This window comes from Coregonus clupeaformis, chromosome 11 (assembly GCF_020615455.1).
Source record: "Coregonus clupeaformis isolate EN_2021a chromosome 11, ASM2061545v1, whole genome shotgun sequence".
NCBI lineage: Eukaryota > Metazoa > Chordata > Actinopteri > Salmoniformes > Salmonidae > Coregonus > Coregonus clupeaformis.
Window position 1 is genome coordinate 52,359,800 of NC_059202.1, and position 24,816 is coordinate 52,384,615.

Consider the following 24,816-nt stretch of genomic DNA (forward strand, 5'->3'; position numbering starts at 1 on the left):
GCTAACTAACACAATGATATTACCACTAATGCTAACCAACACGATGCTATTACCACTAATGCTAACCAACACAATGCTATTACCACTACTGCTAACTAACACAATGCTGTTACCACTAATGCTAACTAACACAATGATATTACCACTAATGCTAACTAACACGATGCTATTACCACTAATGCTAACTAACACGATGCTATTACCACTAATGCTAACCAACACGATGCTATTACCACTACTGCTAACTAACACAATGCTGTTACCACTAATGCTAACTAACACAATGCTATTACATCACACATACAGTAGCGATAACTTGTAGCTGTAACTAAGAATACCTCTAAATAATTAAAATATATCCTCTATTAGCTCAACAAAGCAAACCCTTTTCAGATATTTGTGACACGTACCAACACGACTATTCAGAAAAAAACGGACATATACTCCAACAGCAGAGTAGGTTACATAATCTGTTTGGAAGTAGTATTCATCAGAGACAGACAGACCAGACACCACTATGTCTCAGTGTTCAGACAAGGAGGTCCCTGCATGGTTAACTCCTCTCCTCCCTCCATCAGGACATTCTATCGCTTCGAGGCTGCCTGGGACAGCGCCATGCACAACTCCCTCCTCCTGAACCGTGTCACTCCCTACGGAGAGAAGATCTACATGACCTTGTCGGCCTACCTAGAGGTAACATATTATACAGTTGTATACAGTACGTAGTATATCGTTGTATATAGTGTTATATAAATGACCTTGTCGGCCTACCTGGAGGTAACATATTATATAGTTAATAATACAGTATATTCGATTTATCAGACGCTTTTATCCTAATCAAGCGGGAATCGAACCCATGACGTTGCAAGCACCGTGCTCTACCTTCTGAGCCACAGAGACCACATATAGTTCTACAGTTATACTGTACCTCTACATGATCCTTCCTGCCTATCGCGAGGTAACACTGGATCCACAAAGACCAGCTGAGAAAATCTAGACTCTTCTCATAATGACTGGTTCAGATTTTGTCAGTTGCGTTTCGGAATTTTAGAACTATGGAACCACAACAATAGGTCGTTTTTTTTTCTCCCCACACGGCCAAACTGTCAGACTGTTTAAACTGTACATCACCCTGTTGGTTGATCTGAATCTGGAGAGACTGTATAACCACATTGGCATTAGTTAAGGCTCCATGCTCTCAGACAGCTGACCTCTCAGGAAGACTTTAATTACTTACTGTAACTGTATCAGAAATTATCCCTGCACTTCACTTACAGTACTATCCAAAATAATCCCTTCTGTATCTGGACTTACTGACTGTATCTGGACTTACTGACTGTATCTGGACTTACTGACTGTATCTGGACTTACTGACTGTATCTGATGTTATGATCTAAGAGGCAGAGAGATGAGCTTTAAAACCTTTTCCTTTCTTTAGATGGAGAACTGCACTCAGCCAACAGTCATAACCAAAGATTTCTGCATGGTGTTCTACTCTCGAGACGCTAAACTCCCTGCCTCCCGCTCCATCCGAAACCTGTTTGGCACAGGAAGCCTGAGGGCAGCGGAGGGGTGAGTTGAACATCTAATTATTATTAGCAGAAAAATTCCTAGAAGATGATGGTTAAATCAATGGAAACAATGGAAACAATCCCATTAGCTGTGTCTGTTCTCTGTCTGTCTTTCTCTCTGCAGTAACCGGGTGACAGGTGTGTACGAGGTCAGCCTATGTCACCTGGCCGATCATGGGAGTCCAGGTGAGACACTTTCACCGTTGCCTCTCCTCACTGTCTGTGTGTCTATGTGTGTATTTGACATTGACGACATTGCAGTCAGACTGCAAAGAATGACTGAGCCACAAACCTCCTAGCATCCTGAAAAGCTACTCATTACGTGACCAAGATTAATTATTCTGCCTTGCCTTGCTCAAACGGGATCCCCTCAGATATGCTGCATCACTGCTTCCCCCTTCACCCTTGACCTCTCGTGACCCCCCCCCCCAGGTATGCAGAGGAGAAGTCGACGGGTGCTGGACACCTCGGTGGCGTACGTCCGCGGGGAGGAGAACCTGGCTGGGTGGAGACCTCGCAGTGACAGCCTCATCCTGGACCACCAGTGGGAGCTGGAGAAACTCAGCCTCCTGCAGGAGGTATGTGGTACTACACCCTACACCCTATACAGTGCCTTCAGAATGTACTCAGATCCCTTGATTTATTCCACATTTTGTTGTTACAGCCTGAATTCAAAATGGATTAAACATATTTAATTTCTCACCCATCTACAAACAATACCCCATAATGACAAAGTGAAAACATGTTTTTAGAAATGTTAGCAAATTGTAGTAAATTAACTACAGAAATATCTCATTTACTTAAGTATTCTCACCCCGAGTCAACACAGTGGTTATTTCTTTAAAAGTTGCATCATACCGCAGCACAGCTTGGTATGGCATGTTAGAGTGCATGACGTCATAGTATTTTACTGTCAGCCATTGTTGCCATTAATGCTAGTTTGACCACCAGAGGGCATCTTTGAGAAGCTAAATTATTGAAATTACATGGAGCTGTAGGCCTAAGTGTCATGTTTACTGTAGCTGTTTTAGCTTAATTTACTTATCGGCATAAAGGCCTACTTCAATATACAGTATATCAATCAATCATTCATTTGTGCATGCCATCACACAGCATGCAATTCATCCATGTCTTTAAAAACAGTCAAGCATTTTAGTTATAAAAACGAAATAACAAAGGGAGCCTTGAATAATTAAACAATAAATAAACTGCAACATGTCGGCTAAAGCAATTTAATTCACGAATGCATTTGACTGTTTTTAATATTGGTTGCACTAGAGACTTAATTTTTTTGTTGTTGTTAGAACAGACTATATGGGATTGATTATAATTTGTTTGTAAATTATTCCTGCATTTGTTGTGCAGTTTATACTGTTAGAAATGTAGCTTGATTAAATGGTTAATATTATGGTGTTTCTATTTAAAGAAAAACAAAAATGCATTTTACTTAGCCTATGTAGGCCTCAGGGTGTCCGTTAGGAACATATGGCGCTGTACAACGTGACTGGTCGGGAGTAGCTTAGTGGTAGTTTAGTGGTTAAGAGCGTTGTGCCAGTAACCGAAAGGTCGCTGGTTCTAATCCCTGAGCCGACTAGGTGAAAAATCTGTCGGTGTGCCCTTGAGCAAGGTACTTAACACTAATTGCTCCTGTGAGTTGCTCTGCGTAAGAGCGTCTGCTAAATGACGTAAAATGTAAAAATGAGTAGGACTGGAATACTAAGTGACTGTGAGTGAAGAACAAAATAATCCTAACATTTCCACATACTAACCAATACCCAAATGGAGATTCACTGAAAATAAAAATCTGATTGGTTTATCAAGACCAGTCCACATGCTTGTCTCAAAGCAGCGCGAAAAACGGTGCTGAATTAGTTGATCACACGCGAGTAGGCTATTGCTTCAAATCCTATTACAACAATTGGATGACTTTGGGTGTTTCAGTAAGCAACAATTTTGTTGCCTTCAATTGCATTAGCATACTTTATTCCAATATTTATGTCATTCAGTGATATTTAGTCCCATAGTAATTCGATATGGATCCATCCAGATGTGGTTAGAAAACAGTGCATGTGGTGGGCTATGCAAAGAGATGGGTGAAGTGAACATTCATTGTGGTCCTCTGTAGCTCAATTGGTAGAGCATGGCGCTTGTAACGCCAGGGTAGTGGGTTCGATCCCCGGGACCACCCATACGTAAAAATGTATGCACACATGACTGTAAGTCGCTTTGGATAAAAGCGTCTGCTAAATGGCATATTATTATTATATATATATTATATTCATTAATACATTTAAAGTCCCTAAACTCAGCAAGAGTCTATTGTCTTGCTGATAGCCCATCAAGGGTGGATTGCTTCTTTTGTATTCCAATGTATTGGAAAGACTGCTGACTGATTTCCACCTGGCCCACAGCGTTGTTGACTACTCCATTCTCCGCCCGACTCTCTACCAATGCCACCAGATTATTCTCTCTATTGTTGTTATCTACAGTGCCTTTCAAAAGTATTCATCCCCCTTCGAGTTTTTCCTATTTTGTTGCATTACAACCTGTAATTTAAATTGATTGTTATTTTGGATTTCATGTAATGGACATACACAAAATAGTCAAAATCCGTGAAGTGAAATGAAAAAAATAACTTGTTTCAAAAAATTTGAACAAAAATATAATGGAAAAGTGGTGCGTGCATATGTATTCAGCCCCTTTACTATAAAGCCCCTAAATAAGATCTGGTGCAACCAATTACCTTCAGAAGTCACATAATTAGTTAAATAAAGTCCACCTGTGTGCAATCTAAGTGTCACATGATCTCAGTATATATACACCTGTTCTGAAAGGCCCCAGAGTCTGCAACACCACTAAGCAAGTGGCACCACCAAGCAAGTGGCACCATGAAGACCAAGGAGCTCTCCAAACAGGTCAGGGACAAAGTTGTGGAGAAGTACAGATCAGGGTTGGGTTATAAAAAACTATCAGAAACTTTGAACATCCCACGAAGCACCATTTAAATCCATTATTTAAAAAATTTAAAAAATATGGCACCACAACAAACCTGCCAAGAGAGGGCCGCCCAACAAAACTCCCAGACCAGGCAAGGAAGGCATTAATCAGAGAGGCAACAAAGAGACCAAAGATAACCCTGAAGGAGCTGCAAAGCTCCACAGCGGAGATTGGAGTATCTGTCCATAGGACCACTTTAAGCCGTACACTCCACAGAGCTGGGCTTTACAGAAGAGTGGCCAGAAAAAAGCCATTGCTTAAAGAAAAAAATAAGCAAACACGTTTGGTGTTCGCCAAAAGGCATGTGGGAGTCTCCCCAAACATATGGAAGAAGGTACTCTGGTCAGATGAGACTAAAATTGAGCTTTTTGGCCATCAAGGAAAACACTATATATGGCGCAAACCCAACACCTCTCATCACCCCGAGAACACCATCCCCACAGTGAAGCATGGTGGTGGCAGCATCATGCTGTGGGGATGTTTTTCATCGGCAGGAACTGGGAAACTGGTCATAATTGAAGGAATGATGGATGGCGCTAATTACAGGGAAATTCTTGAGGGAAACCTGTTTCAGTCTTCCAGAGATTTGAGACTGGGACAGAGGTTCACCTTCCAGCAGGACAATGACCCTAAGCATACTGCTAAAGCAACACTCGAGTGGTTTAAGGGGAAACATTTAAATGTCTTGGAGTGGCCTAGTCAAAGCCCAGACCTCAATCCAATTGAGAATCTGTGGTATGACTTAAAGATTGCTGTACACCAGCAGAACCCATCCAACTTGAAGGAGCTGGAGCAGTTTTGCCTTGAAGAATGAGCAGAAATCCCAGTGGCTAGATGTGACAAGCTTATAGAGACATACCCCAAGAGACTTGCAGCTGTAATTGCTGCAAAAGGTGGCTCTACAAAGTATTGACTTTGGGGGGTGAATAGTTACGTTTTCAGTTTTTTTGTCTTATTTCTTGTTTGTTTCACAATAAAATATTTTGCATCTTCAAAGTGGTAGGCATGTTGTGTAAATCAAACGATACAACCCCCCCAAAAAAAAAAATCCATTTTAATTCCAGGTAGTAAGGCAACAAAATAGGAAAAATGCCAAGGGGGTGAATACTTTCACAAGCCACTGTATTCGGCGTCATTCCACAAGTAAATGTAATAAATTAAACACCTACATTAAATAGCTCAGGTCTTGAAAATATGTGAAACCTTCTTATTTTTTTATTTTTTTGTGTTTTATAGCTTCGCCATCAACTTGTTAATTTAGCAGACATAACTTGCATAAATTCAGTCAAAACATATATTTTAAGAATATAATGGAATATAACAGACCATTTTAGTTTCTCTTAGAATAAAAACCTTACAGTGCAACAACAGTTTTAGTAATAATTTAAGTTTAAGTTTAAGTAATAAGCTACGATCCAGTTACAATTTCTTCTGACAAAGTAGAAACCAAAAAAAATGTTTTTTTTTTTGTGTGCGCACGGGACAGAGGAAGAGCAATTCTGACACTATTGTTCTAAATTCAATCACTCTCTTCTTCTTCATCCTCATCATTCAGTTGTAATAAATTTTGTCACTCCTGTTCAACAACTCCAAATCGCTTTTGCATCTGCTCTAATTATATAACTTGAAATAACACTATTATTATTATTATTAATGAAATAATTGAACGTAAAAATGTGATTATTTATTAGACTAGTGGATATACAGTACCAGTCAAAAGTTTGGACACATCTACTCATTCAAGGGTTTTTCTTTATTTGGACTATTTTCTACATTGTAGAATAATAGTGAAGACATCAAAACTATGAAATAACACATATGGAATCATGTAGTAAACAAAAAAAGTGTTAAACAAATTAAAGTATATTTTATATTTGAGAATCTTAAAATAACCCCCCTTTGCCTTGATGACAGCTTTGCACACTCTTGGCATTCTCTCAACCAGCTTCACCTGGAATGCTTTTCCAACAGTCTTGAAGGAGTTCCCACATATGCTGAGCACTTGTTGGCTGCTTTTCCTTCACTCTGCGGTCCGACTCATCCCAAACCATCTCAATTGGGTTGAGGTTGGGGGATTGTGGAGGCCAGGTCATCTGATGCAGCACTCCATCACTCTCCTTCTTGGTCAAATAGCCCTTACACAGCCTGGTGGTGTGTTGGGTCATTGTCCTGTTGAAAAACAAATGATAGTCCCACTAAGCCCAAACCAGATGGGATGGCATATCGCTGTAGAATGCTGTGGTAGCCATGCTGGTTAAGTGTGCCTTGAGTTCTAAAAAAAATCACAGACAGTGTCACCAGCTAAGCACCCCCACACCATAACACCTCCCCCTCCATGCTTTATGGTGGGAACTACACATGCGGAGATCATCTGTTTACCTACACTGCGTCTCACAAAGACACAGTGGTTGGAACCAAAAATCTACAATTCTGACTCCAGACCAAAGGACACATTTCCACCGGTCTAATGTCCATTGCTCGTGTTTCTTGGCGCATTGGTGTCCTTTAGTAGTGGTTTCTTTGCAGTAATTCGACCATGAAGACCTGATTCACACAGTCCCCTCTGAACAGTTGATGTTGAGATGTGTCTGTTACTTGAAGTCTGTGAAGCATTTATATCGGCTGCAATTTCTGAGGCTGGTAACTCTAATGAACTTATCCTCTGCAGCAGAGGTAACTCTGGGTCTTCCATTCCTGTGGCGGTCCTCATGAGAGCCAGTTTCATCATAGCGCTTGATTGTTTTTGTGACTGCACTTGAAGAAACTTTCAAAGTTCTTGAAATTTTAGGGAATTGATTGACCTTCATTTCTTAAAGTAATGATGGACTGTCGTTTCTCTTTGCTTATTTGAGCTGTTCTTGCCATAATATGGACTTGGTCTTTTACCAAATGTAGAAAATAGTAAAAATTAAGAAAGACCCTGGAATGAGTAGGTGTGTCCAAACTTTTGACTGGTACTGTAAGTATTTTAGACATATCATGTGAATAAGGCCTCATGTAAATTATTTTCAAAAGCACAAGAGTTACCGTTGCATGACAAACAGGTGCTGATAGATTACAATATAATTGATCTGTCAGTTTGGAACAGTGTAAACAATACTAAATCAAGTCTAAGTAATACCACAGAGTCTGTTCTAATGAAAAAAATGTGTAAAGCCTTTAATACAGCATAGCAAAGTTTAAAAACAGCCAGATTTGTGAAATTGCTTCATGACATTTTGTGGTTGCATGAGGCTTGGTGATCACAAACACTCACATAGGCAACAGAAGCAGGGACAGCATAGGGCTGAGTGACTCACTCATTCCAGGCTTTCGTTCAAAATAAGTTATATTATAATGCAGGGTTAAAGGCACATTATTTTCTGATTGTCTTTAGCATGCAGTCTCTCCTCTCGCTACAGCTAATTTCATTTGAAATATTATGTGGATTATAATAAATTAATATATTTGTAGGGGTTGATGCATTTTTCGTTAGGGTAAATCTGGTCTGTGATATTGAGTTAGAAATGTAAAACTTTAGAGGACGTAAGCATCGAATACATTGCAAGTTTGCCCTTTTTTGGCCGTTAGGCTACACTTTACAATAGGACTCAACTCTGACTGACCGCAGCATCTATCAGTAGTCTAAACTGTGGAACAAATTGGGGGATTCTTCACACCTAGCCAAGCTATTAGTCTTTTTGTAAATGAATGGAGGTGTGAATGTTTCAGTCAGTCTCTCTCCTATCGCACTAGAGTCCTGCATCAGGCAAAAAAAAATCAGCTGACGGGTGGTCCCGGAGTTGAGAGAGAATAGCCGACTAAATAAGCCAAGCCTAAATGAATACATTAAATTGTCTAAATAAAGGAGTACATTTCATAACTAATTGAAGTAGCTCAGATCTTGAAAATATGGGCAACCCTTTTACCTCTCCCTATCCTCGCTGGACTCTCTTTAATAATATAGTAATGATAATATGCCATTTTGAAACTTTTGTTATATACCAAATACTTATTTTCCACCATAATTTGCAAATAAATTCATTAAAAATCCTACAATGTGATTTTCTGGAAAAAATATTCTCTCAATTTGTCTGTCATAGTTGATGTGTACCTATGATGAAAATTACAGGCCTCTCTCATCTTTTTAAGTGGGAGAACTTGCACAATTGGTGGCTGACTAAATACTTTTTTTCCCCCACTGTAATAATAATAATAATATGCCATTTAGCCAAACATCTTTCATTCAGTTTCTTCTTCACATCAGCAAAGAAGGACTTCGTGTTTCAGAAAATTCACTTTATATAGAGGGGCTATCACTCTTTCACACTGTGGTAAATAAAGCCAATTTGTTATTTAGAATTATGTCTGTCTGTTTTTAGTGGGAGAGAAACCAAAAGCCCGCTGTGCCTATTTTTCAAAAAAATCGTCAGTCCACATGTCAAGTGTAATTGCGGCATTGTATTTACCCAAGTTCTCTCTCAACTCCGGGACCACCCGCCAGCTATTTTTTGTTGTTGTTGCCTGATGCAGGAATCTAGTGCCAGAGAAGAGAGACTCTTGGACTAAGACATTCACACCTCCATGAACTTAGTGTAACCGGTGTGAAATGGCTAGCTAGTTAGCGGTGCGCGTTAGTAGCGTTTCAATCGGTGACGTCACTCGCTCTGAGACCTTGAAGTAGTTGTTTCCCTTTGCTCTGCTTAGGCTGTGGCTTTTGTGGAGCGACGGGTAACGGTGCTTCGAGGGTCACTGTTGTCGATGTATTGCAGAGGGTCCCTGGTTCAAGCCCAGGTAGGGGCGAGGAGAGGGACGGAAGCAACACTGTTACATTAGGAAAAGATAGACAATTTGTGTCACAGTTCAGACTACCGATAGATCAGCGTTCTGACTCCCCCTTGTGGTAGTGTGGTGCAATGATGACGCAATTTACCACAATCTGCCACCATCTACCACAAATGGTTGTGGCATAAGCTCAATATTTTTCATTTATTGAGGAACCACTGTACTTTGCAGAAGCACCTTTGGCAGTGATTAAAGCTTTGAGTCGTCTTTGGTATGTCTGTATCAGCTTTGCACATCTGGATTTGGGGATTTTATCACATTCTTCCTCGTAGATTTTCTCAAGCTTTGTTAAGTTAGATTGGGGAGGTAAACAGCAATCTTGAAGTCTTTCCACAGATTTTCAATGGGATTCAAGTCTGGGCTTTGGCTGGGCCACGCTCTTTATTACAGACAGAAATCCTCCTCAGTTTCATCAGCTGTCTGGGTGGCTGGTCTCAGATGATCCCGGAGGTGAAGAAGCCAGATGTGGAGGTCCTGGGCTGGCATGGTTATACGTGGTCTGCGGTTGTGAGGCCGGTTGGACATACTGCCAAATTCCCTAAAACGACGTTGGAAGCAGCTTATGGTAGAGAAATTAACATTCAATTACCCGACAACAGTTCTGGTGGACATTCCTGCAATCAGCATACCAATTGCACGCTCCCTCAAAACCTGAGACATCTGTGGCATTGTGTTGTGAGACAAAATTCCACATTTTAGAGTGGCCTTTTATTGTCCCCAGCACAAGGTGCACCTGTGTAATGATCATGCTGTTTAATCAGCTTCTTGATATGCCACAACTTGTGAGGTGGATGGATGATCTTGGCAAAGGAGAAATGCTCACTAACAGCGATGTTGGGGCACTAACAGCTCAGTTGTAGTCCTCCTGTAGCTCAGTTGGTAGTGCATGGCGCTTGCAACGCCAGGGTTGTGGGTTCGTTTCCCATGGGGGGCCATTATGAAAATGTATGCACTCACTAACTGTAAGTCGCTCTGGATAAGAGTGTCTGCTAAACAAATTAAAATGTAAAAATGTACTAACTTCCTGCCTGGGGGCGGCAGGTAGCTTAGTGGTTAAGAGCGTTGTGCCAGTAACCGAAAGGTCGCTGGTTCTAATCCCCCGAGCCGACTAGGTGAAAAATCTATCGATGTGCCCTTGAGCAAGGCACTTAACCCTAATTGCTCCTGTAAGTCGCTCTGGATAAGAGCGTCTGCTAAATGACTCAAATGTAAAATGTAGGCTGTCTCGTTGTTGTTGGTGATCTACCACTGGTGTGTTGTCAGCAAACTTGATGATAGAGTTGGAGTAGTGTGTAGTCATGGGAGTACAGGAGAAGGCTGAGCACACACCCCTGGGGGGCCCCCCATGTTGAGGATCAGTGTGGGGAAGGTGTTGTTGCCTACCCTCACCACCTGGGGGCGGCCTGTCAGGAAGTCTAGGTCCGAGTTGCACAGGGAGGGGTTAAGTCCCAGGGCCCTGAGACTAGTGATGAGCTTGCGGGGCACCATGGTGTTGAAAGCCGACCTGTAGTCAACGGAAAGCATCCAGGGTGAATAGGGCGGGTGTGCAGTTTAGCGGCTATTGCGTCATCCCATGGGTCTGTTGGATTTCCTCTTGGTCTAATGGTAAAGACGTTGGTTTCTCCTGTGGGAGAGCTGGGTTCGTATCCCGGCAGTTATTTCAGTAATGATGTTTGTCTGGTTTGTTTCTCTACAGGTGGAGAAGACTAGACATCACCTGCTCCTGAGGGACAAGTTAGAGTCCAGCCTGCTGCTGGCTCAGGATGGGTTGTTGTCCTGTGTGAGTGAAGAGCAGAGTGAATCCCCTCAGCCCTCTGAGGGCCCCACCCAGGGTCACACCCAGGGCCCCACCGCAGATGAGAGGCAGCGAGAGCTAGCCATTAAGGTCAGTGTCTGTGTTCTTTAAGAACTTGATAGAAGTTAGTTATTATTGTTGTTTCTCAAATATTCCCATTCTTGCTCGAGTGTCCCTTTAAAATGTTGTATGTGTGTGCCCAGTCAGCCTTGTCTTTAGTAAACCACTCTGGATAAACATTTGTGTAAAGCCCCCCTTGCTCTGAAACGTAAAGCACTCTCTTATCTCTTTTCCACCAGTGTCTGCGGCTGCTCTCCCACTCCTTCAACAGAGAGTACAGCCACGTGTGTGTCAGCGCCAGTGAAAGCAAGGTAGGCCTCCTCCTACTTTACATGTCTGTATGCTGTATATATATATATATATATATATATATATATATATATATATATATATATATATATATATATATATATACTGTATACTGTATACTGTTTGAAGTACTTAGATTTGAGGAAACTATGAATAGGTAAGTGACATGTTTTCATTTTTCTCAGTGAGCTTTTTCCAGACATGCTGTTTGTGTGTGTGCGTGTGTGTGTGTGTGTGTGTGTGTGTGTGTGTGTGTGTGTGTGTGTGTGTGTGTGTGTGTGTGTGTGTGTGTGTTTCCAGCTGTCTGAGATGTCAATGACTCTGCTGAGGGAGTCGACCTCTGCCACGGCCCTCAACACCCTCACCCCCTCCTCGACATGCCCCTCACTGGTGGAGGGATGCTACCCCAAGACTGAAGGACTCAGGTCAGTAATAACACGCTCCTAAGAGACACTCTTTGCATGACATGACAGTAACAGATAGACTATAAGGTTTTATCTGAATTTTTGTCAAAATGGAGTTATTAGCCTTGTTTTGTTCAATGCTCTTTACTTACGCTACCAGTCAAACGTTTTAGAACACCTGCTCATTCAAAGCTTTCTCTTTATTTTTACTATTTTCTACATTGTAAAATCAAATCAAATCAAAGTAAATTTTATATTTGAGAATTTTCAAATAGCCCCCCTTTTCCTTGACGACAGCTTTGCACACTCTTGGCATTCTCTCAACCAGATTCACCTGGAACGCTTTTCCAACAGTCTTGAAGGAGTTCCCACATATACTGAGCACTTGTTGGCTGCTTTTCCTTCTATCTGCGATCTGACTCATCCCAAACCATCTCAATTTGGTTGAGGTCGGGGGATTGTGGAGGCCAGGTCATCTGATGCAGCACTCCATCACTCTCCTTCTTGGTATAATAGCCCTTACACAGCCTGGAGGTGTGTTGGGTCACTGTCCTGTTGAAAACAAATGAGAGTCCCACTAAGCCCAAACCAGATGGGATGGCGTATCGCTGCAGAATGTTGTGGTAGCCATGCTGGTTGAGTGTGCCTTGAATTCTAAATAAATCACAGACATTGTCACCAGCAAAGCACACCCACACTATAACACCTCCTCCTCCATGCTTTACGGTGGGAACTACACATGCGGAGATCATCCGTTCACCCACACAGCGTCTCACAAAGCCACGGCGGTTTGAACAAAACATTTCCAATTTGGACTCCAGACCTAATTACAAATTTCCACCGGTCTAATGTCCATTGCTCATGTTTCTTGGCCCAAGCAAGTCTCTTATTAATATTGGTGTCATTTAGTAGTGGTTTCTTTGCAGCAATTCGACCATGAAGGCCTGATTCACACAGTCTCCTCTGAACAGTTGATGTTGAGATGTGTCTGTTACCTAAACTCTGTGAATAATTTATTTGTGCTGCAATTTCTGAGGCTGGTAACGCTAATGAACTTATCCTCTGCAGTAGAGGTAACTCTGGGTCTTCCATTCCTGTGGCGGTCCTCATTAGAGCCAGTTTCATCATAGCGCTTGATGGTTTTTGCGTCTGCACTTGAAGAAACTTTCAAAGTTCTAGAAATGTTCCGTATTGACTGACCTTCATGTCTTAAAGTAATCATGGACTGTCATTTCTCTTTGCTTATTTGAGTTGTTCTTGTCATAATATGGACTTGGTCTTTTACCAAATAGGGCTATCTTCCTTATACCAACCCTACCTTGTCACAACACAACTGATTGGCTCAAACACATTAAGAAGGAATGAAATTCCACAAATTAACTTTTAACAAGGCACACCTGTTAATTGAAATGCTTTTTAGGTGACTACCTCATGAAGCTGGTTGAGAGAATGCCAAGAGTGTGCAAAGCTTTCATCAAGGCAAAGGGTGGCTATTTGAAGAATCTCAAATATAAAATATATTTAGATTTATTTAGCACTTTTTTGCTTACTACATGATTCCATATGTGTTTTTTCATAGTTTTGATGTCTTCACTATTATTCTACAATGTAGAAAATAGTACAAATAAAGAAATACCCTTGAATGAGTAGGTGTGTCTAAAACTTTTGACTGGTGCTGTACTGTATATATACCCTAAAACCCAGTGGTGGAAAAAGTACCCAATTGTCATACTTGAGTCAAAGTAAAGATACCTTAATAGAATATGACTCAATCAAAGTGAAAGTCACCCAGTAAAATACTACTTGGGTAAAAGTCTAAAAATATTTGGTTTTAGGTATCAAAAGTAAGTATCAAAAGTAAATGTAATTGCTAAAATATACTGAAGTATCAAAAGTAAAAGTATAAATTATTTCAAACCAGACAGCACCATTTTCTTGTTTTTTTTAATTTACGGATAGCCAGGGTCACACTCCAACACTCAGACATCATTTACAAACGAAGCATGTGTGACACTCTGGCTCCATGGACTTTGATATTTGAGCCAGGGTTGTTCATTGTCATTGGTTTGGGTGTATTTCATTTGGTGGTGTTGGGGATGGGTGAGTTTCATTTTGTTTTGTGTCTAGTGGTGATTGGTCTATGACTCCCAATCGGAGGTAACGAGTGTCAGCTGTCGGCTCGTTATCTCTGATTGGGGCCATATATATTCTGTGTGTTTTCTCCTTTGTTTTGTGGGTTATTGTTCCAGTGTTCCATGTTTCTGTCAGTGTTACAGAGGACTTCACTATCGTCATTTGTTGTTTTTCGTGGTTGCGTTATAAAATAAAGTCATCATGTTCACTCCACGCGCTGCGTATTGGTCCGCTTCTTCAGACGATCGTGACAGAATAACCCACCAAAAAAGGACCAAGCAGCGCGTCCAGGAGCAAAGGGTCTGGACATGGGAGGAACTGTTGGACGGTAAAGGGTCCTGGACGTGGGAAGAAATCCTGGGACGGCATGGATCGCCGTCCATGGAGCGAAACAGAGGAGAGGCGACGGAGAGAGGAGCAACGGCGTCGGCAGAGCCAACGTCGGAAGGACGAGAGGCAACCCCAAGAAATTTTTTGGGGGGCACATGGCTTGGGCGACGGAGCAGCAGGAGGCTGCCACAAGGCAGAGTCAGAGGGCTGCCAGGTTAAGGGGGGCTGACGGAGGCAGAGAAGGGACGGATTCAGTGGGCTACCAGGTCAAGGGGGCTACTGGGTAAAGCAGGGAAGGAAGGTGTTGAGGCACGGCGTGAGGTACTGGGGTGTGTAACCAGTTCGGTCCGGCCCGTTCCTAGTCCCGAGGTGCAGCCAGTAGTGTGTGTTCCCCGTGCACGGTACGGCCTGTTCCGGTCCCTCGCACTAAGTGTAAGGTGCGCGTCGCCAGCCCGGTTCGGCCTGTTCCTGCCATACGCACCAAGTATGCGGTGCGCGTCGCCAGCTCAGCCCGGCCTGTTCCTACTCCACGCACCAGGGATACGGTGCGCTTCGCCAGCCCAGCCCGGCCTGTTCCTACTCCACGCACCAGGGATACGGTGCGCCGCCAGCCCAGCCCGGCCTGTTCCTACTCCACGCACCAGGGATACGGTGCGCTTCGCCAGCCCGGCCCGGCCTGTTCCGGCCACTCGCACCAGGGATACGGTGCGCGTCGCCAGCCCCGCCCGGCCTGTTCCTGCTCTCCGCACTAGGCGTGAGGTGAGTCCCCAGGGTCCAGCATGCCCTGTTCCGGCTCCCCGCACTAGGCGTTATGGGAGTCCCCAGGGTCCAGCATGCCCTGTTCCGACTCCCCGCACTAGCCCTGAGATGCGTGTCCTCAGCCCGGTACCTCCAGTTCCGGCACCACGCATCAGGCCTACGGTGCGTCCCCCAGGGCCAAGCATGCCCTGTTGCTGCTTCCCCGCACTAGCCCTGAGATGCGTGTCCTCAGCCCGGTACCTCCAGTTCGGTACCACGCATCAGGCCTACGGTGCGTCCCCAGGGTCCAGCATGCCCTGTTGCTTCTCCCCGCACTAGCCCTGAGATGCGTGTCCTCAGCCCGGTACCTCCTGTTCCGGCACCACGCACCAGGCCTACGATGCGCCTCAGACGGCCAGAGTCTGCCGTCTGCCCAACGGGGCCTGAACTGCCCGTCTGCCCAAAGCCTGCAAAGCCGCCCGTCTGCCATGAGCCATCAGAGCCGTCCGCCAGACCGGAGCCGCTAGAGCCTTCCGCCAGACAGGATCAGCCAGAGCCTTCCGCCAGACAGGATCAGCCAGAGCCTTCTGCCAGACAGGATCAGCCAGAGCCTTCTGCCAGACAGGATCAGCCAGAGCCTTCTGCCAGACAGGATCAGCCAGAGCCTTCTGCCAGACAGGATCAGCCAGAGCCTTCCGCCAGACAGGATCAGCCAGATCCGTCAGTCGGCCATGAGCAGCCAGATCCGTCAGCCGGCCACGAGCAGCCAGATCCGTTCAGCCAGCCGCGAGCAGCCAGATCCGTCAGCCAGCCATGAGCAGCCAGATCCGTTAGCCAGCCATGAGCAGCCAGATCCGTTAGCCAGCCGCGAGCAGCCAGTTCCGTCAGCCAGCCATGAGCCGTCCAGCCAGGATCCGCCAGAGCCGTCCAGCCAGGATCCGCCAGAGCCGTCCAGCCGGGATCCGCCAGAGCCGTCCAACCGGGATCCGTCAGAGCCGTCCAGCCAGGATCCGCCAGCCAGCCAGGATCCACCAGAGCCAGCCAGCCAGGATCCGCCATTTAGTCAGGTGCTGCCCCTTAGCTCGGTGTTGCTCCTTATCCTGTTGCTGTCCCTTATCCTGGTGCTGTCCCTTATCCTGGTGCTGTCCCTTAGCCTGGTACTGCCCCTTAGTCCGGTGCTGCCCCTTAGTCCGGTACTGCCCCTTAGTCCGGTGCTGCCCCTTAGTCCGGTGCTGCCCCTTAGCCCGGTGCTGCCCCTTAGTCCGGTGCTGCCCCTTAGCCCTGTGCTGCCCCTTATCCCGGTGCTGCCCCTTATCCCGGTGCTGCCCCTTAGGCCGATGCTGCCCCTTAGTCCGGTGTTGCCCCTTAGTCCAGGTGGGGTTAGTTGGAGGGTGGTCATTGGGAGGAGGCTACCGAAGCAGGTTGTGACTGTGGTGGGGTGGGGATCACGACCCGGGGCCAGAGCCGCCACCGTGGACAGACGCCCACCCAGACCCTCCCCTAGTCCTGATATTGGTGCGCCCGGAGTTCGCACCTTTAGGGGGGTACTGTGACACTCTGGCTCCATGGACTTTGATATTTGAGCCAGGGTTGTTCATTGTCATTGGTTTGGGTGTATTTCATTTGGTGGTGTTGGGGATGGGTGAGTTTCATTTTGTTTGTGTCTAGTGGTGATTGGTCTATGACTCCCAATCGGAGGTAACGAGTGTCAGCTGTCGGCTCGTTATCTCTGATTGGGAGCCATATATATTCTGTGTGTTTTCTCCTTTGTTTTGTGGGTTATTGTTCCAGTGTTCCATGTTTCTGTCAGTGTTACAGAGGACTTCACTATCGTCATTTGTTGTTTTTCGTGGTTGCGTTATAAAATAAAGTCATCATGTTCACTCCACGCGCTGCGTATTGGTCCGCTTCTTCAGACGATCGTGACAGCATGTGTGTTTAGTGAGTCCGCTAGATCAGAGGTAGTAGAAGTGACCAGGGATGTTCTCTTGATATGTGCATGAATTGGACAATTTTCCTGTCCTGCTAAGCATTCAAACTGTAATGAGTACTTTTGGGTGTCAGGGAAAATGTCAATTGTAAAAAGTACATAATTTTCTTTAGGAATGTAGTGAAATAAAAGTAAAAGTTGTCAAAAATATAAATTGTAAAGTACAGATACCCCCAAAAACTACTTAATTAGTACTTTAAAGTATTTTTACTTAAGTACTTTACACCACTGCTAAATACCCCAATTAATGTTGTTAATTTCAAAATAATACAAGATAAGAATTACTGACACCATTCAAACCAACTAGCGTTCGGAATTCTAAAGCCAATTATCTCAGAATCATATTTTTTGCAGATAGAACCTTAGAGTCCCAAGCTCTGGACATGGCAGCTTCAGCAACACTGAACTATGGTCCAAATACAGACAGAACTTGGTGCTGGAGTCTGGTGTAGCGCTTAATGCTCCCAACTCCGGACCACATATACCCCCCTGGCGACGGGGGATCGAGCCCCGTTTTAGCCATTCCTGCATGTGCTCCGATTTACTCATCTCATCTTATTTTTTCTGTCTTTCCCCAATTAGAACTCCCACGCCTCGTTCCCGCTGCGCCAGCCCCAACCCTATCTGCTCACAGCGGGACGGAGAGGGCAAGAAGCACCCTGGTCCCAGTGGGGTCGCAGCCCCGGAGGTTAAGCCCGTGGAACGCCGCTTTGTACCAGACATCCAGGAGATCCGGGTCAGGTGAGTGGCTCCAGAGATTGATTGATTGACTGACTGAATGAGTCAGTGGTATATGGCTCCAGAGGTTTATCATTAAAGGTGGTGGAACTGACCTAATCGAATGCAGTGACAATCATGTACAGGACCCGGCTGAGTTAATAATGGGTGTTCTCAACTCAATAGTCCTTCATGGGTGCAGGGTTGGAAAGACATATCAACTGAACATGTAAGACCTGCTCACACTGAAAATAATTTTTGTAAGTTTGAATTTCTTCAGCACCAGCCTTCGTTAGCGTTTTAGGCTTGATCTTGATTCTTCTGGCAGAACAAACGTTTCTGGACGGCATTAATCCTCTAGATTTGGCTTTGCTACTCTTTATTTCAACTTGAGTCTTGTGCCTTTTATATTGGATCTCATCAAGTGTAGTTACACGCGTAGTGTACTTGGTCTTTCTTCCAGCCCCATCGTGTCAAAGAAGGGCTACCTGCATTTCCTGGAGCCTCACACCAACGGCTGGGTGAAGCGATATGTGGTGGTGAGACGGCCGTACGTCTACATCTACAACACAGAGAGAGACAGCGTGGAGAGAGCCATCCTCAACCTCTCCTCTGCCCATGTCGAGTACAGCGAGGACCAGCAGGCCATGCTTAAGGTACATCACCTTTACACACCTTAACCTGACACCATTACCTGCCGACACACCTTTACACACCTTTACCTGACACCATTACCTGCCGACACACCTTTACACACCTTTACATGACACCATTACCTGCCGACACACCTTTACACACCTTTACCTGACACCATTACCTGCCGACACACCTTTACACACCTCTACCTGACACCATTACCTGCGGACACACCTTTACACACCTTAACCTGACACCATTACCTGCCGACACACCTTTACACACCTCTACCTGACACCATTACCTGCCGACACACCTTTACACACCTTTACCTGACACCATTACCTGCCGACACACCTTTACATACTTTTACATGACACCATTACCTGCCGACACACCTTTACACACCTCTACCTGACACCATTACCTGCCGACACACCTTTACACACCTTTTGCTGACACCATTACCTGCCGACACACCTTTACACCACTTTACCTGACACCATTACCTGCCAACACACCTTTACATACCTTTACCTGACACCATTACCTGCCGACACACCTGTACATACCTTTACCTGACACCATTACCTGCTGACACGCCTTTACACACCTTTACCTGACACCTTGACATACCTTTACCTGACACCATTACCTGCCGACACACCTTTACACACCTTAACCTGACACCATTACCTGCAGACACACCTTTACACACCTTTACCTGACACCATTACCTGCCGACACACCTTTACACACCTTTACCTGACACCATTACCTGCCGACACACCTTTACATACTTTACATGACACCATTACCTCCCGACACACCTTTACACACCTTTACCTGACACCATTACCTGCCGACACACCTTTACACACCTTTTGCTGACACCATTACCTGCCGACACACCTTTACATATCTTTACCTGACACCATTACCTGCCGACACACCTTTACATACCTTTACCTGACACCATTACCTGCCGACACACCTTTACACACCTTTACCTGACACCTTGACATACCTTTACCTGACACCATTACCTGCCGACACACCTGTACATACCTTTACCTGACACCATTACCTGCCGACACACCTTTACACACCTTTACCTGACACCTTGACATACATTTACCTGACACCATTACCTGCCAACACACCTTTACACACCTTTACCTGACACCATTACCTGCCAACACACCTTTACATATCTTTACCTGACACCATTACCTGCCGACACACCTTTACACACCTTTTGCTGACACCATTACCTGCCGACACACCTTTACATATCTTTACCTGACACCATTACCTGCCGACACACCTTTACATACCTTTACCTGACACCATTACCTGCCGACACACCTTTACACACCTTTACCTGACACCTTGACATACCTTTACCTGACACCATTACCTGCCGACACACCTGTACATACCTTTACCTGACACCATTACCTGCCGACACACCTTTACACACCTTTACCTGACACCTTGACATACATTTACCTGACACCATTACCTGCCAACACACCTTTACACACCTTTACCTGACACCATTACCTGCCAACACACCTTTACATATCTTTACCTGACACCATTACCTGCCGACACACCTTTACACACCTTTACCTGACACCATTACCTGCCGACACACCTTTACACACCTTTACCTGACACCTTTACATACCTTCACCTGACACATTCACCTGACACCTATACCTGCCAACACACCTTTACACACCTTTTACCTGACAACCTTTACCTACCTACACACCTTTACACACCTTTTACCTGCTGACACACCTTTACACACCTTTACACACCTTTTACCTGACAACTTTTACCTGCCAAAACACCTTTACACAACTTCACCTGACACCTTTTATCTGACACCATTTACCTACCAACACACCTTTACACACCTTCAGCTGACACCTTTTACCTGACACCTTTTACCTGCCAACACACCTTTACACACCTTTACCTGACACCTTTTACCTGCCGACTCACCTTTACACACATTACACCACTTTAACTGACACCTTTTACCTGACACCTTTTACCTGCCGACACACCTTTACACACCATTACCTGCCAACACACCTTTACACACCATTACCTGCCCACACATCGTTACACACCTTTACCTGCCGACACACCTTTTTACACCTTCACTTGACACCTCTACCTGACACCTTTTACCTGCCGACACACCTTTACACACATTTTACCTGAGGACACCTACAGTAGGCCTTGTTCCAATCCCTTAGAATGCATGCCCATTGCCCAATACATTGCTTAATCCTAAATCAGCAGGCCATGCTCAAGGTTGATAACCTTTTATAAAGCAAAAAAAACTAAGTAATGTCTGCTCACCATTTAGCTGATCCCAGTAGGTGCTCTGTTAATAAAGCTTAAAGTGACTGACATGGTCTTTGTCAGGTAGACCAACACCAGATGAACTATTACCATGAACACCATCTCCATCTCCTGTCATCTTTTACTTGACACATACACTGAGTAACATTAACAATGTCTACACTGTATTTCTGATCAATTTGTTGTTAATTTAATGGACAAAAAAAGTATTTTTTTTCTTTCGAAAACAAGGACATTTCTAAGTGACCCCAAACTTTTGAATGGTAGTGTACGTTGAATTGAAATTAACAAAGTATCTAGGCCTATATATACACACTGAGTGAACAAAACATTAGGAACACCTGCTCTTTCCTTTGACATAGACTGACCAGGTGAATCCAGGTGAAAGCTATGATCCCTTAGTGATGTCACCAGTGTAGATGAAATGGAGGAGCCAGGTTAAAGAAGGATTTTTAAAGTCTTGCGACAGTTGAGACATGGATTGTGTATGTGTGCCATTCAGAGGGTGAACGGACAAGACAAAATATTGAAGTGCCTTTGAACAGGGTATGGTAGTAGGTGCCAGGTGCACCAGTTTGAGTGTGTTAAGAACTGCAACACTGCTGGGTTTTTCACGCTCAACAGTTTCAAATCAAATCAAATCAAAATGTATTTGTCACGTACACATGTTTAGCAGATGTTATTGCGGGTGTAGCGAAATGCTTTCCCATGTGTATCAAGAATGATCCACCACCCAAAGAACATTCAGCCAACTTGACACAACTGTGGGAAGCATTGTAGAGTCCATGCCCCGACGAATTGAGGCTGTTCTGAGGACAAAAGGGGGTGCAACTCAATATTAGGAAGGTGCTCCTAATGTTTTGTACACTCAGTGTACAGTATATCTACAGTATTTGAAAAGACAGATGTTTTTCCTCCCCGTGCTAAACCTCAAAGGGAAGCGTTCCTTCAGAAGCTGGCTGGTTTCAACAACACTGTACCTCTATGTGTTTTCTCCCCAGACCCCAAACACGTTTGCTGTGTGTACGGAGCACCGCGGGATACTGCTCCAAGCCAGCAACGACAAGGAGATGCACGACTGGCTCTATGCATTTAACCCCCTCCTGGCTGGATCCATCAGGTAACATGGGCTGACACACTTAGATCTGTTGATTGTCCTTTTAGTCTTAGTAGCGCTGGCTTTCAAGATACCGGCTGTTTTGAAGAAGGCCTGGGTTTTACTTGCAATGATCATGATCATGATCGTTTGTGGTTGTTTTGCCTACGTTAGTGGAATGCACTGATTATAAGTTGCCCTGGATAAGAACGTCTTGTCACGATCGAAATAATGAGTGGACCAAGGCACAGCGTGATACGAGTACATACTTTAATAGTACTTTTACAATACAACAAAACGAAACGTGAAGTCATCGGTCATGAACACAAACCAACACGGAACAAGATCCCAGAAAACACAAGTGCACAACAGGCTGCCTAAGTATGGTTCCCAATCAGAGACAACAAGCAACAGCTGATTCTCGTTGCCTCTGATTGAGAACCACCCCGGCCAACATAGAAACCTAGAACAGAACATAGAAAACGAAACATAGACACTAACACCCTGGCTCAACATACAAGAGTCCCCAGAGCCAGGGCGTGACACGTCTGCTAAATGACTCAAATGTAAAATGTAATTGTAAATCCCACTTGAATTAGAACTGTACGTTTACATCTACATTTTAGTCATTTAGCAGACACGCTTATCCAGAGCGACTTACAGGAGCAATTAGAGTTAGGTGCCTTTCTCCGTACACACCGATGGATCATGATAATGGCGCTGGAGGGGACGGCTGCCGTTTTACGGGCTCCTAACCAACTGTGCTATTATTATTTATTTTTTTCACATTGTTTGTAACTTATTTTGTACATAAAGTTGTTGCCACCGTCTCTTATGACCGAAAAGAGCTTCTGGACATCAGAACAGCGATTACTCAACCTCGAACTGGATGAAGATTTTTTTCTTTAATGAGTCCGATGTGAAGGATATACTGCTTTCCGGAGACCAGGCCCAAATCCCCGTCATTCTCGTGAAGAAAAGGCGGAGAAACAGATAAAGAAGATAGGGGTGCCTTGTGAGGATTCGTAGGCGAGTGACCCTCAGTTCTATTGGCCTACGTGTAATCACTGGAAAACAAACTCGATGCTCTACGATCGAGACTATCCTACCAACAGAACATTAAAAACTGTAATATCTTATGTTTCACCGAGTCGTGGCTGAACGAAGACAAGGATAATACACAGCTTGCTGGGGTTTTCCGTGCATCGGCAGAACAGAGCAGCTACGTCTGGTAAGACGAGGGACGGGTGTGTGTGTCTATTTCTCAATAACTGCTGGTGCGCAATGTCTAATATTAAAGAAGTCTCAAGGTATTGCTCGCCTGAGGTAGAGTACCTCGTGATAAGCTGTAGACCACACTATCTACCAAGAGAGTTCTCATCTATATTATTCGTAGCCGTCTACTTACCACGACAAACCGATGCTGGCACTAAGACCGCACTCAACGAGCTGTATAAGGCCATAAGCAAACAAGAAAATGCTCATCCAGAAGCGGCGCTCCTAGTGGTCGGGGACTTTAATGCAGGCAAACTTAAATCCGTTTTACCTCATTTCTACCAGCATGTCACATGTGTAACCAGAGGGGGAAAAAACTCTAGACCACCTTTACTCCACACACAGAGATGTGTACAAAGCTCTCCCTCGCCCTCCATTTTGAAATTCTGACCATAATTCTATCCTCCTGATTCCTGCTTACAAGCAAAAACTAAAGCAAGAAGTACCAGTGACTCGCTCAATACGGAAGTGGTCAGATGAGGCGGATCCTACGCTACAGGACTGTTTTGCTAGCACAGACTGGAATATGTTCCGTGATTCATCCAATGGCATTGAGGAGTATACTACCTCAGTCACCGGCTTCATCAATAAGTGACGACGTCGTTCCCACAGTGACCGTATGTACATATGCCAACCAGAAGCCATGGATTACCTGCACCGAGCTAATCGCTCGGGACACTAATCCGGAGGCTTATAAGAAAGCCCGCTATGCCCTCAGACGAACCATCAAACAGGCAAAGCGGCAATACAGGACTAAGATTGAATCCTACTACACCGGCTCTGACGCTCGTCGAATGTGGTAGGGCTTGCAAACTATTATGGACTACAAAGGGAAACCCAGCCACGAGCTGCCCAGTGACGCGAGCCTACCAGAAGAGCAAGCAGACCACCATAGTCCCTGTGCCCAAGAATGCGAAGATAACCTGCCTAAATGACTACTGCCCCGTAGCACTCACGTCCGTAGCCATGAAGAGCTTTGAAAAGCTGGTCGTGGCTCACATCAACACCATCATCCCGGAAACCCTAGACCCACTCCAATTTGCATACCGCCCCAACAGATACACAGATGATGCAATCTCTATTGCACTCCACACTGCCCTTTCCCAACTGGACAAAAGGAACACCTATGTGAGAATGCTGTTCATTGACTACAGCTCAGCGTTCAACACCATAGTGCCCACAAAGCTCATCACTAAGCTAAGGACCCTGGGACTAAACACCTCCCTCTGCAACTGGATCCTGGACTTCCTGACAGGCCGCCCCCAGGTAGTGAGGGTAGGTAACAACACATCTGCCATGCTGATCCTCAACACAGGGGCCCCTCAGGGATGCGTGCTTAGTCCCCTCCTGTATTCCCTGCATGGCCAAGCATGACTCCAACACCATCATTAAGTTCGCTGACGACACAACAGCTGTAGGCCTGATCACCGACAATGATGAGACAGCCTATAGGGAGGAGGTCAGAGACCTCGCAGTGTGGTGCAAGGACAACAACCTCTCCCTCAATGTGAGCAAGACAAAGGAGATGATCGTGGACTACAGGAAAAGGAGGGCCG

General features: G+C 44.8%; 1 protein-coding gene across 1 annotated transcript in view; it reads left to right on the plus strand.

Annotated features, from left to right (window-relative positions):
• The window catches only part of LOC121556646 (kinesin-like protein KIF1A), a 150,303-nt gene that overhangs the window by 118,769 nt on the left and 6,718 nt on the right, over positions 1–24,816 (plus strand). The window contains 10 exon segments of the mRNA XM_045223583.1: positions 579–693; positions 1,439–1,572; positions 1,696–1,757; positions 2,004–2,149; positions 11,089–11,277; positions 11,487–11,558; positions 11,857–11,981; positions 17,734–17,892; positions 18,332–18,524; positions 21,891–22,009. Of these exon segments, the coding sequence (XP_045079518.1) occupies positions 579–693; positions 1,439–1,572; positions 1,696–1,757; positions 2,004–2,149; positions 11,089–11,277; positions 11,487–11,558; positions 11,857–11,981; positions 17,734–17,892; positions 18,332–18,524; positions 21,891–22,009 (1,314 nt within the window).